Below are 20,907 nucleotides of genomic sequence, written 5' to 3' on the forward strand. Positions count from 1 at the left end.
TCCCCCCCCCCCGCTGCTCATCCTCTTCTGCTGCCTGAGGTGAAATGGGAGGGTTTGGAAGGTGTCGCCTGTGGCTCCCAGTGAGATCTTGCAGGGCTCTCATGAGATCACCCCGGAAGCCACCCCATCGGATTCTGCCATCTAAGGCAGCTATCTCTGTTGCTTCGTGGACGGGCCAGCTGTGGTCCTGGAACTTCGTTCCAGGCAACCTCCACTCAAGAGTTCCTCCGAGGCCAGGATGCGGCCAGCTGCACACCTCCTTACTCACATGGGGACGGGGAGGCTGTCATGCACCTTCCGTGATGTGGATGGAGGCTTCACTGCTCTGCGCATCATGTCCAAAAGGAAAAGGGGCCGGGTTCAGAGACCCCACAGCAAAGGATAGGAGGGGGACCTGCGTGTATCTGCTGTGTGCTTGGGGCTGACTCGCGGCTAAGGGGGGCCTTCAAAGGGTGTCCCTGTCCCAGCCTTCCCACCCACCCCAATATACCCGCAAAGGCCGCCCAGTGGTTCCGACCCCCCCACCCCAACTTCTGTGAGCCTTGCCAAATGCGACAGGAAGAACGGCTGGCAGCAAATGAAGAAAACAGATAAAAACTTTATGGGTTCTGCTTCTTCCTCGCTCAACAAACTCTTAAGTCACATCCACCCAAGGACAGAATCAGGAGTAGCTCCAGGGGGGTCTCATGGGGGGCATTTGGGGGTTTGTGGCCCTCCCTGGGAAGAACTGGGGGGGGCAGGCAGCAAGAGCTGGAGAGGATAAGTCACATGCCCACAGATAAAGTGGGGAGGGGGGGTCAATGCACGCACAGCTCACCTCCCTGCAAACTCCAGGAAATGCCCCCGTAATCTCTCTCTCTCTCTCTGGCATCTAAAGCTCTCCTTTCCCATTAAAATAAGACTCATTCGAACAACCTCCAGCTTCCACTTTGTATGTGGGCATGCGTGGATATGTGGGGAGAGGGACGAGCTGCATTGACTGCACCCCCCGGGTGAGAGGGCAGGGGACAGGGTCTTCCAAAAGGGGCATTCTGGCAACTCTGGGTGGGGGGAGAGGCTTCGGAGCACCTGGCCGGACCCCCTCCCGCTCCTGGCTGGGGGCAAACTCTGCCCCTCTCCTGCCAGCCCCCATGCTGCTCACCAACTGCTGCTGCTAAGCCCCCCCCCCCAATCTCACAGGGGCAACTGGGCCTCTATAGGCAGCAGCTGGTGGCAGGAGGTGGCAAGGTCAGTGTGGCCTGGTGCCCCTCTCAGTTGGGCAGCCAAAGGGAAGGGGGGACGCCCAGCAGGGCAGCCCTGGAGCTACTCCTGAGTCGCAGCCCCACCTGCTGGGGGAGGGGGGCACCTGCAATTAACACAAGGGAGGGCCGGATGCTGGCAGAGCCTCCCAAAGGGCCAGCCACTGGCGCAGCTCACATGCCCGCCAACCTTCCACCGCTCTTGAAGTTGCTCTGGTTGAAGGTGGAGGCCACAGTCCCATCCACCGTCTCGAAGGTGATCTCTTGCTGCATCTGCATCTGCTGCTGGCGTCCTGGTGCTATCCTTCGGAGTGGAGGCACTGAGAGAGAAATTAGATGAAAACGATGAATCGTTGGTATCCAACACCAAGGAAAATTGCTAAAATGTACGAAACAAATTCTAAATGTGTTGGAAATGCAGAGAGAATAAGGGCACTTTCTGTCATATGTGGTGGACATGTACATTGGTAAAGGCTTTCTGGGAAATGATATATAATGAGTTAAAGAAAATGTTTAAAAATACATTTGCCGGAGACTTCCGGTCTGCTGTGGAGCAGAATGGCGGTGCGCCCCGTGTCATCTGACTAAAGACGGAATGGTTCGGGCTGATAGGGCACTGCCTAGGCGCCCCCGAACCCCCCCCCCACGGATTAGTGGGGACTCCTAGGGTCCAGCAGAGTGCAGAGAACTCTCTCTAACCCAATCCCCCCATCGCGACAGCTGCGAAGGTGAAGGGGCTTGAGTCTGCTCACGGCTCCATCGCACCCCACAGCCAAAGCCACATACCATTGCCAAAAGAGAAACTGATGGAGTATGCAGAAATGGCGAAACTGATGGGGAAGATCCGAAACCAGGAAGATCAAGTATTTTCTAAAGACTGGAGTAAATTTGTAATTTATTTAAAAGAACACTGTAAACAGTTAAAATCTTTGGCAGGGATGTAAAGTCACTTGTAATGTGAACTTTTAAAATGGTAATTATGGTTATATAATAGATGTTGTTGTTGTTGTTGTTGTTTAGTCGTTTAGTCGTGTCCGACTCTTCGTGGCTCCATGGACCAGAGCATGCCAGGCACTCCTGTCTTCCACTGCCTCCCGCAGTTTGGTCAAACTCATGTTCGTAGCTTCGAGAACACTGTCCAACCACCTCGTCCCCTGTCGTCCCCTTCTCCTTGTGCCCTCCATCTTTCCCAACATCAGGGTCTTTTCCAGGGAGTCTTCTCTTCTCATGAGGTGGCCAAAGTATTGGAGCCTCAGCTTCACGATCTGTCCTTCCAGTGATCACTCAGGGCTGATTTCCTTAAGAATGGATAGGTTTGATCTTCTTGCAGTCCATGGGACTCTCAAGAGTCTCCTCCAGCACCACAATTCAAAAGCATCAATTCTTCGGCGATCAGCCTTCTTTATGGTCCAGCTCTCACTTCCATACATCACTACTGGGAAAACCATAGCTTTAACTATACGGACCTTTGTCGGCAAGGTGATGTCTCTGCTTTTTAAGATGCTGTCTAGGTTTGTCATTGCTTTTCTCCCAAGAAGCAGGCGTCTTTTAATTTCGTGACTGCTGTCACCATCTGCAGTGATCAAGGAGCCCAAGAAGGTGAAATCTCTCACTGCCTCCATTTCTTCCCCTTCTATTTGCCAGGAGGTGATGGGACCAGTGGCTATGATCTTGGTTTTTTTGATGTTGAGCTTCAGACCATATTTTGCGCTCTCCTCTTTCACCCTCATTAAAAGGTTCTTTAATTCCTCCTCACTTTCTGCCATCAAGGTTGTGTCATCTGCATATCTGAGGTTGTTGATATTTCTTCCAGCAATCTTAATTCCGGCTTGGGATTCATCTAGTCCAGCCTTTCGCATGATGAATTCTGCATATAAGTTAAATAAGCAGGGAGACAATATACAACCTACAGACAGAGAATCTCACCTAAGAGATCTACAGCAAACCTTTTTAGAACTAAAATATCCACCTGATGAAGTTAAACAACAGATCAACAGAACCTGCTGCAAGACAGACCCAAAAAAGAAAATAACAGAACACCACTAGTCATCACATACAGCTCCCAAGTTAAAACAGTACATCGCATCATCAGAGATCTACAGCCTCTCCTGGACAATGACAGCTCCCTTTCTCAAGATCTGGGAGGAAGACCTTTCATTGCCTACAGACAGCCACCCAATCTTAAACAACTCCTCACCCACAATAATACAACCACCAGATTTAACATGGACACTGGTACCAGAGCCTGCAATAAACCCAGATGCCAACTTTGCTGCCACATACACCCGGACAACATCATTACTGGCCCCAACAACATCCAACATACCATCTCAGGACTATTTAATTGCTCATCTTCTAACATTGTGTATGCCATCAAATGCCAACAGTGCCCTTCAGCTCTCTATATTGGACAAACAGGCCAAACCCTACGCCAAAGGATAAATGGACATAAATCTGACATCAGGAACCAGAAGACAGAAAAACCAGTAGGAGAACACTTCAATCTCCCAGGACATTCTATACAAGATCTCAAAGTAGCTGTCTTACTACAAAAGAATTTCAGAAATAGACTGGAAAGAGAAGTTGCTGAATTACAACTTATCACCAAGCTCAAAACCATGGAGGGACCTGGTTTGAACAGAGATATCGGATTCTTATCTCATTATACATGATAAGCAATCTTCAGCCATCTCAACCCTTGCTTTTTCATGCAAAACCATTTGCAGTCGTTTTCGGTCATCAACAGCTATCAGTCAGTCAATCACCCACTTCCACCACCCTTCTGAGTGATCCCCCCTCCCCTCCCCATCCCCACCCCTTCTCTACATAAGTGCCTGGGGACTTCTATTTCACTGTATCTGAAGAAGTGTGCATGCACACGAAAGCTCATACCAAAATAAAAACTTAGTTGGTCTTTAAGGTGCTACTGAAGGAATTTTTTTATTTTACTTCGACCCAGACCAACACGGCTACCTACCTGTAATATACAACCTTGTCGTACTCCTTTCCCAATTTTGAACCACTCAGTTGTTCCATATCCAGTTCTAACTGTAGCTTCTTGTCCCACATAGAGATTTCTCAGGAGACAGATGAGGTGATCAGGCACTCCCATTTCTTTAAGAACTTGCCATAGTTTGCTGTGGTCGACACAGTCAAAGGCTTTTGCATAGTCAATGAAGCAGAAGTAGACGTTTTTCTGGAACTCTCTAGCTTTCTCCATAATCCAGTGCATGTTTGCTATTTGGTCTCTGGTTCCTCTGCCCTTTCGAAATCCAGCTTGCACTTCTGGGAGTTCTCGGTCCACATACTGCCTAAGCCTGCCTTGTAGAATTTTAAGCATAACCTTGCTAGCGTGTGAAATGAGCGCAATTGTGCGGTAGTTGGAGCATTCTTTGGCACTGCCCTTCTTTGGAATTGGGATGTAGACTATCATATAATAGATAGATAAGGGTAAAAGATGCAGTGAATTTAATCTTAAAGATGGAACCCATGGAGGGAGGTCTAAGGGTTCGAAAGAACTCTGTATTTTAATGTTTGAAATGTTTTGGTTTATATGTATACAATTTTGAAACAACTCTGTATTTTAATGTTTGAAATGTTTTGGTTTATATGTATACAATTTTTCAAAAAAATGATTAAAAAATATATTAAAAAGAGATAGAGAGAAGCAACAGCCATTTTTGCTTTCTCTTGCCGTACGATTAAGCAACTGCAATACAGCCTTTGCTGGATCCAGGCTCATAGCACCCCTGTGGAGCAGGGATTCTCTTATTTGGCCCATTCTGCAGCTCCCGGCTGGTACCGTCCCCCCCAGATCACAGCCCCCCTCTCCCGAGTCTCATTCCAGCCCCTCTTCCCTGGTGCCCAGTTGCCAGTGTTTCCCCCAGCCCAGGCGTGCTTAGAGACTCACTTGCATAGGGGGAGGTGCTGAAGTCGGCATAGGCAGAGCGGGCTCTCTCCATTCTGTTCCCCAAGGGGGGCCGGGGGGGCTTCAGGACTGGCAGGGGAGGAAAGCGAGAAGCCCAGTCAGTCCACCACCGAAAGCCCCCGAACCTGCTCCTCCTCCTCCTCCTCCCCTTCCCCATTGGCCACATTCTTGCTCATTCATCTGCCTCTTGCTCCAGCAGGAGAGGCAATGTGGTGTAGCGGGTAGAGTGGCACACTAGACCTGGGAGACCAGGGGGAGAGCTGAGATACGCTGCTCGGAGCCCCTGTTTTAATTCTGCTTCAAGCCAGTCATGGCAAAAGCCCATCAAGAGAGCGAGAGAGCAAGAGGCCAGGTCCTTGTGTGGGTGAAGCCCCAGGCAGAAGGGAAAGTGGACCCCAAAGAGGACTGCCATAGACGTGCCCACTGCCCTCAAAGGAGAGCCCTGTGCCGCACCTGTGAATTCCCTCTGGAGGGCGAGGGAGCGCTCGAGTGCTTGGGAGCTCACACGGCCTTTGTAGAGGACGCCGTTGACGCCAAGGATGTTCACCTCTGCCTGAAAGGGGGACAAAGGCTGTGAGAGATGAGCCACGCCAAGGCCCAGTAAGGGCAGGACGGAGTGTGGGGAAAATGAAACAAAAGGAGGCAGGGCCTTCCCAGCGTTGGCACCTCCAGAGAGGTCAGCCTACACAATGACCTTTTTAGGCGCCACGTGAAGAAAATGGCAGTTGTAAATATTTCTTCCCACTGCTTTTTGTTTAGATTTTTAGTTTCAAGTTGCATTTTATGGTTTGTTTGTTTTTTACTCATGCTAGGTGGCATATAAATATTGGGAATAACAAAAAAACCGAACCCAACCCAGGCCCAACTACCAGCTCAGATCTCTTGAAGAAAGCATTGCCACCAAATGCCTTCAGAGAGGAGGAGAGAAGGAGCAGCAATTGAACCTCCATGTTCAGAGACAGTCTACCTCCCGGCAGTTCCGGGGGCTTTGGCTTTTCAGCTGGGCTTGCCGGCTTCTTGGCCAGCCCAGCCTGGCCACGAGCAGAAGGCTGGACTAGATGAGCCTTTGGTGCCCCAGATCCAGTGGGTCCACCCTTAGCTGCTGTGGTCCCTCAGGAAGATCTCCCACCCCACACCCAGCATCCTCCCCCGCCCGGCAGGTGGCTCAAGGTGGCCCAGTGGCCACTCACGTTGTCATAAGTGATGGCTGTTGGGTCTCCGTAGGGGTAGATGGTGGTGAGGTCCTGGGCTCTGGTCAGGCGTTTAAAGGTGCATGCTTGGTGATGGGCCTGGCACTGCCAACAGGTGTGCGGGGGCTGGGTGGCACTGGCCTCGATCGCCTCCCCGTCCCTGAGGAAAGAAGACCAGGCCAGGGGGCTCAACACCAAGGTGTGGTGCCCACCAGGGCTGGAGACTGCCAGTCCCCTGGACAATGGCACTCTCCAGAGAGGAGGCAGAACCCACCTGAGGGGTGCCGGAATGGAGTTCCTGTGAGTTCCCCCTGGGAAAAAAAGCCCTGGCTCTGGGGACAAAAGGGACCTTGGAGAGAGGCTGGCCTCCAGAGACAGGAAGACAAAATACATTGAACCGGAGAGGCTGAGGGCTTCTCCAAACTTCCTCTTGTCTCTCTGCCTTCCCCCCCCCCCCCAGGGAAAACTGCTCTTTAGCGCTCAATCGGATTGAGCTCATGGCAGCTGGGTTTTCCGAAGTTTGCTGTTTGTTCTGGTTTAAAGAGAGAGGAGTGGGACGAGGGGGAAACTGCTCAGACCCATGTCTAGAAGCTGAAGCGGAAAACTACCCGGACGAGGGTTGCCGTATTTCAAGAAGTATCTAGATACAAACCCCCTTGTACAGAGCTTTTGGGGGGGAGGGGGTGGGGTGGGGTGAAACCAGGACATTTCGCCAATTTTTAGAAATCCCCCCCAAATGGTAATTTCGCCATTGGAGTCCTGGATATGTCTGGGGGAAACTGGACATATGGCCTGGGAGAAGTGGATGTCTGCAGCCCGATATTTGGAATGGTGGGGGTGGTTCCCCTGCACAGGGCGCCAAGCCGAGGGGGTGCAAAATCGAGAACATCCTTAATTGAGAAGACCCATTTGGGGGAGCCAAATCTTGGCCTTGCGCAGGGAGCCATATCATGAAAGATTACCCTTAAGTTTGGTTGAGCCCCGATTCTGCCTGCCCCTGATTTGAGATGCAGAAAGGGCCCAGGCTGCCTGTCCCTCCCCCCCCTTAGCATCTCTCTGAGTGGGGTGATCAGCAGGGGAGGGGGCCCCCAACCGCAACTCCCGCCCCTCCCATTGCAGTGCCCCCTCCTCACTTCTTATGTAGCCGTGCCAGGTGTTCGTAGCCGCTGGCACTAGCCGGACGTTGGCGAGCGCTGCCCTTCCGCATGGTCACCATGTGTCTGCAAAGAAGGAAAGAGAGGGGGGTGAGACAGGGGGGCCCAGGGCTGCCTCCCCGCCAAAGCAGCCACCCTCCTCCCACCCCACAAGATACCAAGGGGTTCTGTACTCACGGCCCAGTCATCATGGTCACCGGCCGGTCGCAGGAGATGCACTTCACTCTCTCAAAGAGCTGCCTGAAAAGCACAGAGAGACCCAGTTTGACCACCTGAAGAAGGACCACCTTTTACCATCCATCTTCCATGGAATAACCCTGAAGATGTCTCACGTGGCAGGTTGGGTGGGGGTCAAGCACCTGCAGGGCTGGCAAGACAAGCCAGCCTCCTTGCCAGCCTGCATTCTGCCACTCGGGCATCTGTGCCAAGCCCTGTGTCAGGAATGTCCCTTCCCAGAGCAACAGCGAGGGCTCCGAGGACCAGGGGGGGGGGGCAGGCAGAAAGTGACAGGCTTGCTTTCTTCACAGGTGGAGAGTGAAGCGAGCCCCTCCCGCCCTGGAATGCAGGTCGTAAATTCCCAGGACACCAAAAGGCGTAGACAGAAGGGCAGCAGGCTTCAGACACACTCTCAGGGGAGGAGGGGCAAACCGGACAATCTGCTCATGGGTCTCCTCGGACTAGGAGGATGAGCAGAGTTCAGGCTTGGTGTTAGGCCAACAGAAGGCAGAGCAGGTGGCGTATACCCTGTTGGAGAAGAGTCTGCCCTCCAGTGGGCTCAACTGACCCATCGAGTGAGGAAGATTGAGCTGTGTGCTCGGGCTGAACTACTGTGTAAATACCTTCAGGGCCGGTGCGTCCATTTAGGCGAACTAGGCACTTGCCTAGAGCGCGTAAATGGAGGGGGCACAAAACCCCCGTGCCGCCGTCGCCCTCCCACGGCGCGCGCGTTCCTCCCGCCTATGGAGGAGCAACGAGTGAGCAGTGGCGGCGGCAGCGCCCGTAGCTGAAGCCTTCAGCTATGGGCGCTGTTGCTGCCGCCGCCGCCACCCGCTCGCTGCCGCCGCCGCTGAAGAGCTCACAGCGTCCCCTCCATAGGCGGGAGGCGCGGGAGCCAAAATGAGAGCTCAGTGCCCTCCCGCCTATGGAGGGGACGCAGGGGCATCAGCGGTGTTGTGTGTGCGTCATGACACGTGACGCATGTGCCGGGGGTGGCGCCAGAAGGTGATTTTGCCTAGGGCGCAAAAAGCCCTAGCGCTGGCGCTGAATACCTTGAGGCAGATTTGCAGCAGTGCTGCAAAAATTAGTGGCCACTGGCACTGCAGAGGGGATGCCCTTGCCTGACCTCTCATGACGATGGAGAGGAGATGCTCAGCCCCAGCTTCCCCTCCAAAAACCACCCCCACTCACTTTTTTAAATTAAAAATTTATTCATTTTATGAATAAATTTATTCATTTTATAATAATAACAAACAATACAGTAATAAAACATCACACAACACTACAATAAAAAACAAAACAAACAAACAAAACAAACAAACAAAAACAAAAAATACAAAAATTTCACACTTATAAATCTCATTTCCTTAACATTTTGAGGTGACTTCCTTCAGTCTCCCCATCTGAGTTTCATTATATATTAACTTAATAATTTTTTATCATAATTTTAATAACATTATATAAATTCTTAAATACTAATCACTATCACTACACCTATAGCCTATAACAACTTCCAAATATGTTCCAAATTATCAAATATTGCAATATTTTTTAAAATAAAATTTAAATTTATTCCAATCTTCTTCCACTGACTCTTCTTCCTGGTCACGTAGTCTCCCCATCAGTTCGGCCAGTTCCATAAAGTCTCTCCCCTCCCCACTCACTTCTTAAAGCCGGCGGCACTGTCTGCGTCAAAGCGGGGGCCCTCTTTCAGGTACTTCTTGACAACCTGCCACACCTCCTCCAGCTGCCGGCTCAGAGGGTCCAGGGCCATGCGGTCCAGCTGTGGGGAGGTGGCAGGAGTGAGCCACTGGTCAGTCGCACTGTGCACGTTGGAGTTAACACTTCATAAGCAAGGACAGGATCCGCACAGACTTGGCGGACTGTCTGGCCAAATGAGCACAACAGCTCATCCACAGTAGGTCTTGCCCCTCCCCACAGATCAGTGGCTGAGACTAAAGGTCGAGATGATATACGCATTTTAATTAAAAAAAGTCCACACATCTGACTATGTCTCCTCCTCTCCAGGGTTTCCCCCAAGCAATCTGAGACTATGCCTCTGTGAAGCTAACTTCTCCTCCTCCCTCTTCATGCCTCTCCTGGTTCTGGGAGACCAGCAGGAGTTGCAGCAGCAGAAGGACACCCCTGTGCCTCTTCACCAGCTGGACTCATCTCTGCCTCTTGGCCTCCCTCCTCTCCTGTTTCAGCTTCTGCCTCTGATTCTGGACTTCCCTCTGCCACTGACTCTCCCAGCTCACATAGCCCTGTTCCTTCTTCTGACACCTCCTCCCAGTCTTCTCCCTCTGACCCCTCATCATCGTCCCACTGCCACTCCCCAAGCTCTGAGCCTTCTTCCCTTGGGGGTTCCCCAGCTACTCCCTCCCACCATTCCTCTGTGTCCAACCAGCCCATGACACCAGGCAAGGAATGCCAGGAGGTTTTGAGCCCTGGGATTGCAGGCTGGGAACTTTGCCCACCGCTAAGGATGTCTGTCAGGGCTGGGCCACAACTGCGGTGGTTTCCGGGTTCCGGTGAGATCTTGCAAGAGCCGAGCAAAATCACACAGAGGTCTCCGCTCTCGCAAGGTCTTGCTGGAACCCGGAACCCGCACGATCCCAGTAAGCGAGGCTTCAGCCGGGCTGCCCCTGATGCCCGCCTGCGCTTGGTGGCTCTGCCAGGCTCCGTCACCTTGCAGTCCATGTCGATGAAGAGCTTCTCCAGGGCCTTCTGCCAGTCCTGGTCCTGCAGGGACATCTTTTGCAGCAGGTCCTGCATCATTTCGCTCAGCTGGGCGGTGGCCGACTGCAGCTCCACCTGGTTCACCATGGCCTCCAGCTGGCTCTTGTCAGCTTTCTGCGGGGAGAAGCAGCAAGACCCTCCCCAGTGCCTTCCAGCAGCAGGGGGGCCAAGGAAGACAACCCCCCTAGAGGCTAAGCCAGTGATGGGCAACCTTTTGAGCTTGGTGTGTCAAAATTCGCCAAAAAACCGAGCATAACTCGGGTGGTGTGTCACTTCGAGAAAAAACCCATAATTTTGGTTTTGGAGGTTTTTTGGGGGGGTGCAAAAGTTGCTTTTTTGGGGGGGGGATGCCCCAAATCTGCTGCGCTTTTTGGGGGGGAAAGAGAACAGAAATAAATGACTAATAATACCTTCATTGGAACTAACACGCAGCACCAACATAAGTCTACCAAAGCGCCAAAAAACCCAGCACAGAACGGGTTAAAAAATGAACGCTGTTACACCCAATCATCGTCTGCCAAAGCGCCAGAAAAAACAGCACAGAAAGGGTTAAAAAACCAATCTCTGGCTACCAGCAACAACAACAACAACAAAAAGGGATCCGGGTTTTAACAGCAGAGACAAGCTGTAGCGTGAGGAGGAGTGGGAGAACAAATGGGGGGCACAGCGCGAATGGGCCGATGGGGAGCGTGTCAGCAGTGAGGGCTCTGCGTGTCACGTCTGACACGCGTGTCATAGGTTCGCCATCACTGGGCTAAGCTCTCAGAGTGGGAAGGGAGGCAAGAGCCCCCTCCCAGCTCCACGTGGGCCACTTACCACGTTCATCTCTTCCTGGATCAGGGCTTTGTCCGCCTTTGTGATATCCAGCTGCTCCAACATGATGCGCATGGTCTGTGAACAGGAACAGAAACCACACTTGAAACCGGCATTTGTGCCCCAAGATTATTCGGAAGACACGCGGGTGTCCAGGCACTGGGTTTTTGTTTTTTGTTTTGCACAAGCTTTAAAGTGATATTTTTCATTATACAATACAATAAAAAGCAAACCAATCTAAGCAAGAGAAAAACAACAAGATGATAATAATAATGATAATAATAATAATAATAATAATAATAATAATAATATATTATTTGTACCCCGCCCATCCGGCTGGGTTTCCCCAGACACTCTGGATGGCTTCCAACAGAGATAAAAATACATTAAAATGTCACACATTAAAAACTCCCCTAAACAGGGCTGCCTTCAGATGTTTTCAGAAGAGAAGAGAAGAGAAGAGGATGGAGGAGAATACAAAGCTCTCTCTCTAGGGATAATATTGACCCTTGCCTCATCTAGAAGGGGTGGACCCTCCCAGCTCTTCCCTGGGAGATCTTCCCTGCCCCTCACACAGGCATTGGCTGGCAGCAAGGCAATAATGCACCAGCCACATCTGGAAAGGCAGAGGTGGGTGGGGGAAGTTTTGAGATGCAACAGGCCAGGGATGGGGAACCTGCTGCCCTCCACATGTTGTTGGGCTCTTAAACTTCCATCAGGCTGAGGGATGATGGGTGTTCAAAGTCCAGTTGCAGTGGCTGGGGCAACCCAGTCAGATAGGCGGGTTACAAATAATAATATTCTTCTGTTTCTATATAAATAATGTAGGAACTCTCACCACTGTAACTAAACCAAGTTGTACTGCCTGTGTTTTCTGACTGATGTATGGGAAAGCACATGAACCTGACCTTTGGAGAGTATGTAAGTAAACCATTTTCAATCACCCAACGTGTGGTCTTTCTCTACGCTAGGCGAAGAGGGGAACTTTGGAAGAGACTTATTTAAACAGCCTATATCTCCACACTTTGCTGTGGTTTTAAATCTCGGCTGGGGCTCTCTCACCAAAGAATACTTGCCCCAAACTTGGATCCTGGCACCCAGGAATTCTCCTTTTATACCCTATATTTTCCTTGCCATCAGCAGTGACGGCTATTGAGAGCTACTAGCTAGCTAGATGGACCCCCCTTCTTATTTTCTTACAGAGTTTCCAGGTGAGTGATGCTGCTCACCTGGATGTCTGACGTGCTCTTCATCAGCCTCTCCACCCCCGTCTGCAGCTTCTCGCACTGATCCTTCAGTCTCTGCATCTGATCCATAGTGCCCTGCAGGGATTCCTTCCCCTGGGGAAAGCAAGCAAAGCAGCTGGGAGACTCAGCAGGGGCACCCTTGGGTGCACACCCACCTGGCAGCCAACAGCTGGGGTGTGTGAGCGCCCCCTCCCCCTCCTGCCCCGTGCTCCAAAAGTCACCTTCTCAGCCTGACTTTGGATCCAATTTATTCGCTCCAGCAGATTCTCCATTTCGGGTGAGGAAAGGCCTGCAAGCAGAGAGAAGGCTCACAGCTGGGCTGCCTCATCCTCCAAATTTCTGGAGGAGGGAGCAAGTGATGGATCCTAGTCACTGTGCCCTCCGCAGCCAGCCACACTTCTGAATCCCAGTGTCTGGAAACTGGAGGAAGGAAAAGTTGCTCTTCTATGTGGGCTGCGATACATAAGTAGCAGTCAAGTACAACATTCCTTGTTTTCCTAGAGTGGACATGCAGGTGAAAGTTTGGTCCAGCCAGTCGAAAACTTCCTGTTTCCTCCTGACTGAGACATACTTCCTTTGCATGTGACTAGAGGTGGGCGTGACCTTACCTGTCCAAGTAACAAAAGGAAAAGGCACGCAGCACCCTCTCTCTTTTTGACGTCATCCGTCATTGGAGTAGTTTTTTTATTAATAGAGATGCTCTGTTGGCTTCCAGCAAAGTGAGGACACTGGGATTATCCCCACATGGGATAGATCCACATGCATATACTTTGTAACTAAGTCTGCCTTCAGGGATCAAACCGTGAACTGAATGTGAGTAAACTTCTTTTATATACTTTACACAAGATTGTGGCGTGTTTATTCTTTTAAGAGGGATATAAGGGAACCTAATAGTGAGAGGCTTAAACAAGCCTGCAACCAGCTATCCGCTGTGCGTTTAACAGGGGAATGTAAATCTCTGCTAAATTATAGAACTTGCTATCACAAATTAGGAAGGATACAGTATTAATAAACAATATATCCTCTCTTGCCTCCCTGAACATTCCCACACTGCACATGTCCTGCTTACTGGTTTCCCTTTGGGGCACCTGGTTGGCCACTGGGAGAGCAGGAGGCTGGGCTGGATGGGCCATTACTCTGACTCTGGGGGAGCCAAGGGAACTGTAACAGAGGGTGCCTCTGAGCATGCAGAGAGCGCATCTCCACACTTGGCCCCTGAGCTTGGCTCCAGACTGGCCCACCAGCCTTGCAATTCTGCCCCGGATGTGTGGGCAGGGCCTCTGGGTCAGAAGGTGTCAGCCCCAACGGGGTGCTGCTCCCCCCACCCCACCCCCCAGTGTATGGCTCTTCATTCCCATTGCCATGCTTGGGGTGGGTGTGGGGTCACCTGAAGACTCACCCCAAAGGCCGGCCTGCTTCATCTGCTCCTCCAGCTGAGTGATTTGGCCCTGCAGCACTTCGTGCTTCTCGGGCAGCTGTCCCAGGGTAGCCAGCAGTTCCCGGGACGACTTGTCAAAGACATCCGGTTCGGGGAAGCTCTGCAACATAACCAGGAGAGACCGTGGAGGGGAAACCGGGATGGGTGGGCTGAGAACGCCTGCCTTGCATGCAGAACGTCCCAAGATCAATCCCTAGACTGGGAGAGACCCGGAGAGCCACTGCCGCCAGCCAGAGCAGACAAAACTGGGCTGGGTGGAGCAAGGGTCCAACTCAGGCATCCCCAAACTGTGGCCCTCCAGACGTTTTGGCCTACAACTCCCATGATCCCTAGCTAGCAGGACCAGTGGTCGGGGAAGATGGGAATTGTAGTCCAAAACATCTGGAGGGCCGAAGTTTGGGGGTGCCTGGTCCAACTGTTTGAGCCTTGAGTGAGAGCCATTTGACAGGGAGACAAACTCATAGAATCCTAGAGTTGGAAGGGACCCCCAAGGGTCTTCTAGTCCAACCCCCTGCAATGCAGGAATCTCAGCTAAGGCAGCCATAGCAGATGGCCATCCAACCTCTGCTTAAAAACATCCCAGGAAGGAGAGCCCACCGTCTCCCGAGGGAGACCATTCCACTGTCTTTTTTGTTATTATTTTTAATATTAAAAATAAGCTTTATTGAGATTAAAATACACATACAAAATCTAAACCACTAAACAAAATAGAATATTAAACAAAACAATACTAACAAAACTCAAATGATAAATAATATTGGTTAATCAAATAGCAAAGTAAAGAAATAATAATTACAGATTAATACAAACCAAGGATTAAATAAACAAAAGATTAAACCCAAATATATATAAATCATAATATAACATAAATAAATTATAAATAAATCATATATAAATGTATATATCATGACATTCCACTGTCAAAGGGCTCTCACCGTCAGAAAGTTCTAGCTTAAGGGCTACTCGGGAAACCTGAGATGTGGCGGTCAAGGAGAAGCAGGCTTCTGTGGGATACCATGGCCTTTGCATGAACACCAGAGACTTGGCTGCCTCCATGATGGGTGATAATGGGTGGCATTGGCAATGGGAAGAGGATTGGCCAGCCTTCCATGGACTGAGCAGGGGGGGAGACTGAAGGAAAGGCCCCCCGCCCCCTGGAGGCAGCTATATGAGCTAGCTGAGTTTCTTGACTTCCAGTGGCAAACACAGGCTCAGGTGGCAAAGGGTTGCCATATTTCAAACGGTGAAAATCCAGAGAGAAAAGTTGTTGAGCTCTCTCTCTCTCTCTCCCCCCCCCCTGCCCCGATAGTCCTAGAGCAGGGGTCAGCAAACGGTTTCAGCAGGGGGCCGGTCCACTGTCCCTCAGACCTTGTGGGGGGCCGGACTATATTTTTGGGGGGGAAATTCCTATGCCCCACAAATAACCCAGAGATGCATTTTAAATAAAAGGACACATTCTGCTCATGTAAAAACATGCTGATTCCTGGACCGTCCGGGGGCCGGATTTAGAAGGCAATTGGGCCGCATCCGGCCCCCGGGCCTTAGTTTGGGAATCCCTGTCCTAGAGACAGCCTATATTTAAAATGTGGCTCTTTTTTGGGTGGGGTGTTATTGGGTTATTGATTTGATTTTGATTTTATATATTGTGGTCTTTTCTGTGAACCGCCCTGAGACCTCCTGGGTATAGGGTGGTATATAAATAAAATAATAACAAACAATAAATAAATATTCTGGATATGTCTGGGAAATTCCGGGTGTGTGGCTACCTTGGACTGTCTGGGAGGGGTCTTCTGCCACTCCCTTCTAGTGGAGGTGGGCTAAGGATTGAAGGGGGCGCCTCTGCTCGGAGTTTCTCCTCCCTCCCCTTCCCACGGGGCTGCAGGATCTCATGCGAGGGCCGCCAGGGCGTGGCGGCTGGGAACCTGCCTTCCTGCCCCTCCTCCTCTGTCCCCACACTCACCTTTCCCGTGAGCCTCTCGAAGAGGGTGGTCCAGCGCACCAGTTCCGAAGGGTCTGCCAGAGAGCCCAACACCGCCTGCGTTGGGAAAGGAGCAGGTGAGCACCTGGGTGGGGAAGGCCATCGCTCATGGCCCAGCCTGGGAGCGACAAAGGCTGTAAAGAAACCAGGGGACTCCCCACCTCCCCAGATGAGCTCAGCTTAGCTAAGTGGTCTTCCCGTATCGCCAGCCTCTGTCCATGAGCCACACTGAGTCACTTGTCTTGGTAAAGAGACAAAACCCGTCTCCCCCCAACACTGCCTGCCTTGCTGAGCCGCTTCGTGGAAGGTTCCCTGATTAATAAACCTGGGACAACAGCCACCTCCGGGATTCCTCACCTTCATTGTGCTGCTGGAAGACACCCCTTGACTGCTCTGATTTGGTAAAGCATTTATCGAGGTGCTTATTATTAAATTTATATCCCACCCTTCCTCTCCGAGCTGACCAGGGCGGGCGCCTGACGTTCCCCTCGCCTGCATCAATGCCCCTGGAGAGAGCTGGGCCAGGAAGAAGCAGGGCAGCAGCAGCAACAAGAGGCAGAGAGGGGTCAAGAGAGAGGAGTGTGTTGTTGTGCTCAGAGTGAGCCGTGGGTGTCCTGGGCTCACATGCAAGGCTGGCTGGTCTCCCATCTAAAACAGGGACAAAGCCTGCCTCTGGGGAAGGAAGAGGGTCTGCCTGGAAACCGCAGGAGGGGAGAGGGCTGCTATGGTGGTGGCTTTCCCAGAAGAGGCATCTGGCTGGCCCCTGTGAGAACAGGATGCTGGACTAGATGGGCCACTGGCTCTTAGGTAGGCTCAGAGCCAGCTTTGAGAAGAGCCACCTGGTCACAGGAGGCTGGAAGGAAGGCATCGCTCTCGTCCTTCTTGGCTCCAAACACACAAGCAACATTTAAGCTGCCTGTCCATCCTCAGTACAGAGCACAAGCATCCTTTCCGCTTTCGCGATGTAGGGCAGGGTGGGTGGGAGTCGGGGAGGTTGCACTCACCAGATGCTCCATCTTTCTGGCCTGCTCATCTAATCGGGTGAGCCGCTCCCTCATTTCGTCAGCGTTGAGCTGTTTATTTATCACATGGTTATTATTATGTAATAGTAAGTCGTATTATCAACTTTGGTCTCTAAGCATCTTACACAAAAGCCACGAGCAAAACAATGGCATTGAGGATTCCACACCCACACTCTCCCACCGTAACGCTCCAGAAGGGCATCGTGGGTCAGGAGGACCGAAGCGGATTGTGCCCCAAAACCAGACCTTGGCTGGAATGGGCCCAGGGAATGAGTTTCCTCCAACAGCATCTGCAGGTGAACTGTTGCCACTCTGTCAACTCGCTCCCAAAAAGTGTATTGGTGATCTGGGCGGCACACAGAGTTGCACAGAGGTGGGTGATTTTGCCCTCAAAGCACCTTGCAAAATTGTCCCAACCTGGCTCTGGGGATTAGGCTCTCAGGGTAGATGAAAGCAACCATTGCACCGCTTGGAAGACCTCCAGTGGATGAATAGTTGGAGATGCAACGAAGGTGACAAAGCAGGCCACCTTTGCAGCCTCCCCTGCCAAGAACTACATGCTCTTAGGCGTGTCTGGTGGCCCTTGCAAGACTTGCGCCCCAGCCATCTTTGGGCCTGATTGTGACCTCATAAACTAGGGGGCTGCCCCTGCTCTGGAGGGCTGGAGAGGGGACTCGGGTGCAGCTGTGCCAATGGCCCACTGTGCCTTGTTATTGAAACAGAACAGCTGGTCTTGTTGCTAATCATAATAAAAACAATAGTACAAAGAGGGGCTCTGAGCATGTCCAGAGTGCCTCCCCATGCCGGCGGAGTAACCACAGTTGGGCTGTAGATCTCTGAGAGGCACCTCTGGAGACCTAGCCCAGGCAGGCTTCATTCTCGGGGGGGGGGGGGGCTCGTTTTAAAATAAAAATGTCCACTGCCCCACTGCAAGATGCCACTTCCTGGTGCTGTCTCCATCTTCTGGGGATACTCACTTTGGTGAAGTTCTCCTTCAGCTGCCCCAGCTCTCCTTGGAAGCCTTCTGTGGTTGTTTGCAGGGTGCAGATGTTGTTCAGCAGATCCTGCAAGGTATTCATGGCCTGAACAGGACAGAGAGGGAGTTAGTGAGGGCTGGAACCAGACAAAGAGACCTGGGGAGATAGATCATCACCAGGAGAGCTGGGCAGAGCTGGCCATTGATAGGAACTATGGAAAGTGTGCTCAGTACACACACACACACACACACACACACACACCTTTTCTGCAAAGCTCAGGCCCTCTCCTGTTCTGCACAAGCCACCCGTTTCTGCTCTTGGTCATCATCTGCATGCAGACCTTTGAGTTCAGAAGTCAGATATGGCCCAGGGATGGGGAGCCTAGGACCCTCCAGATGTTCTTGGGCCACAACATCCCTGGCATGTACCCTATGCTGGCTGGCGCTGATGGGAACCAGACCCCAGCAACTTCAGGAGGCCTCACCCATCCCTGCCCTAAAGAGGCAGGGCCATTTGCAGACCACCAGCTGATCATGAATGGTGGGCCATTGCAAACATCATGGTCCCTTCTCTTTTGCAGGTAGTGGTGCAGGGGGCCACATCCAGGTGTGCTGCGCCAGCTGCCCAGGAAAAAGAGGAAGGAAAGAAGGCGCCTCTCTTCTTTTGGGGAGACTCACCTTGGTCATCCCGGCCTCATTCATTTCCATCTTCTTCTTCAGCTGCATAATTTGCCACATGTCCTGGGCTGGCTGGATAGTTCCTTGGGTGCGGGCCAGCAGCTCAGCGGTGGTGGGAGTCTCGTTCAGGAAATTCAGCTGCTTCTCGAGTGCCACAACCCTGTCGTGCAGCTGGTGGAAGATGGAGCTGGATTTCTTGGCTGGCTGGTCCACTTCGGTCACGCTTGTGGCAAGGTCTTTCGGGGGCTTGATGAAGTCCAGCTCATCGTCGGTGATTTCCTTCTTCATGTCTTTCAAGTTGAGGTGATCCAAGAGGCTGTGCAGGAATAAATGGAGGGCGTTGAAGTTGACATTGCCCAGTTCTGGTGTCCCAATGGCCAGGTTAATCAGCTCTGCAAAGGAGATGCTGTGGGTCATGATTCTTCCAGCAGCTGGCCTCCGGAGAAACAGGTATCGAGATTTCCACTCCGAGGTTAGCTAGTTGTCTTGGGGACAGGACAGCAACACAGCCCAGTGGGTTCTGAGTTAATCAGTCACTGACAATGTGCGCATGGGATTTAGCTGGGGGAAAGAGCGTCAGGCTTGCTGCTCAGAGTTCTGCTCGGTGCGGAAAGTTTCTGCTGGTTGCTAGGAGATGCCGGAACACGGGGAGATCTGGAAGATGGGCAGCGCAGGCAGGGAACATGCCAAGCTTGTTGTGAATCACGGAGGTACTTGGACAGGAGCCAGATTAGCCACATACTCAAACAGCATTTGGTGCCAAGGGAAGGCGCTCTTGGAAATGAGGGTGGGAGGGGGCTGGAGCCGCTCAGCTGGAATATGGGGGGTGTTGTGCCTTGGCACCCTGGGAGCTGGGCGAAGGCTGTCAAGTCACACTCCTTCCCCTGGTGCCCATCAAACTAGAGCCATTGACAAGTTCAAACCCAGCTGCTACTCCTGGCAGAGGCAGGAAACCTATTCCTTCATGTGTTTTTTAAAAAATTATACTTGTCAGGTTTATACATTTCATTAATTTTACAATCATTTTAACATTTCAAAGCTTGACTTCCTTCCCTCTCTTTCTGCGGTTCCTTAAATTTATTTCTGAACATCTTCTGCATATCCAAATTCATTTAATTTGCTCATTTAATTATCTACTTTAAATATATACTCTTATGAACCTGAAGGTTGTTACAATAATCCTGCCAGTGTGTTTATCTGTTTGCAATTTATATGTAAATATTCAATAAACAGTTTCCATTCTTTTATAAAAAGTTTGTTATCTTGATTTCTTATTCTTCCAGTAAGTTTCACCATTCCTGCATATTCCATAAGTTTTTGTATCAATTCTTCATTTGCTGGAACTTCTGCTTCTTTCCATTTATGTATGCTGGAGTAGCATACAAAGTAGCCAATAAAGGTCCACATAGTTAAAGCTCTGGTTTTCCCAGTACAGTAGTGATGTATGGAAGTGAGAGCTGGACCATAAAGAAGGCTGATCGCCGAAGAATTGATGCTTTTGAATTGTGGTGCTGGAGGAGACTCTTGAGAGTCCCATGGACTGCAAGAAGATCAAACCTCTCCATTCTGAAGGAAATCAGCCCTGAGTGCTCCCTGGAAGGACAGATCGTGAAGCTGAGGCTCCAATACTTTGGCCACCTCATGAGAAGAGAAGACTCCCTGGAAAAGACCCTGATGTTGGGAAAGATGGAGGGCACAAGGAGAAGGGGACGACAGAGGACAAGATGGTTGGACAGTGTTCTCGAAGCTACGAACATGAGTTTGACCAAACTGCGGGAAGCAGTGGAAGACAGGAGTGCCTGGCGTGCTCTGGTCCATGGGGTCACGAAGAGTTGGACACAACTAAACGACTAAACAACGACAACAAAACCAGAATGCAGAGGCGCTGCCTGGCCGGAGCCTGGGACAAGACAGGATGCTGGTCCAGCAGAGAAGGGCCATTGGCCTGACCCAGCAGTAGGCCATTCGGATACTCCTGGGTTGTTAAAGAAACAAAGAGCTGCTCCGTCTCCTTTGCTATTCCAGGTGGGGAGGGATTAACAGAATCGCAGAGTTGGAAGGGATCCCAGTGATCGCCTTGGCCCAACCCGAATCTTTTGCCCAATCTGGGGCTCCCTGGAATTAAGAGTCACTCTCTTCTACGGACAGAGCCATCCCAGCTTTTGCTGCGATTCTGCATTGCAGGGGGCTGAACTGGATCAGATCCTTGGGATCCCTTCCAACTCCTACAGTTCTGTGAGCAGGCAAGGCAGTCTCAGCACGAGTTACCCCCACAATAAAGAACTTGCCC

At 51.3% G+C, this 20,907-nt stretch overlaps 1 protein-coding gene across 1 annotated transcript; it reads right to left on the reverse strand.

Annotated features, from left to right (window-relative positions):
* Positions 1-578: 578 nt before the first annotated feature.
* On the reverse strand, positions 579-19,223 carry C13H16orf96 (chromosome 13 C16orf96 homolog). The gene is made up of 16 exons (XM_035132195.3): positions 18,618-19,223; positions 17,941-18,045; positions 16,946-17,014; positions 15,924-15,998; positions 13,925-14,063; positions 12,747-12,814; positions 12,508-12,618; positions 11,282-11,356; positions 10,415-10,579; positions 9,391-9,509; positions 7,688-7,750; positions 7,490-7,576; positions 6,357-6,516; positions 5,620-5,719; positions 5,149-5,235; positions 579-1,558 (listed from the first exon to the last, which is right to left on the reverse strand). Exons 1-16 carry the CDS (start codon positions 19,032-19,034, stop codon positions 1,413-1,415), a joined length of 1,986 nt encoding a protein of 661 aa, XP_034988086.1. The 5' UTR covers positions 19,035-19,223; the 3' UTR covers positions 579-1,412.
* Between the last annotated feature and the right edge of the window lie 1,684 nt (positions 19,224-20,907).

Source organism: Zootoca vivipara, chromosome 13 (assembly GCF_965207765.1).
Source record: "Zootoca vivipara chromosome 13, rZooViv2.hap1.1, whole genome shotgun sequence".
Classification (NCBI taxonomy): Eukaryota; Metazoa; Chordata; class Lepidosauria; order Squamata; family Lacertidae; genus Zootoca; species Zootoca vivipara.

Bases quoted from the DNA above. Each gene is read 5' to 3' on its own strand.
- C13H16orf96 (XM_035132195.3), bottom strand. From the start codon at position 19,034: ATGACCCACAGCATCTCCTTTGCAGAGCTGATTAACCTGGCCATTGGG. The intron at 15,999-16,945 runs GTGAGTGCAACC...TTCCCAACGCAG, and splicing joins CCAGAAAGATGGAGCATCTG to GCGGTGTTGGGCTCTCTGGC. The intron at 12,619-12,746 runs GTGACTTTTGGA...TGCTTTCCCCAG, and splicing joins TCCAAAGTCAGGCTGAGAAG to GGGAAGGAATCCCTGCAGGG.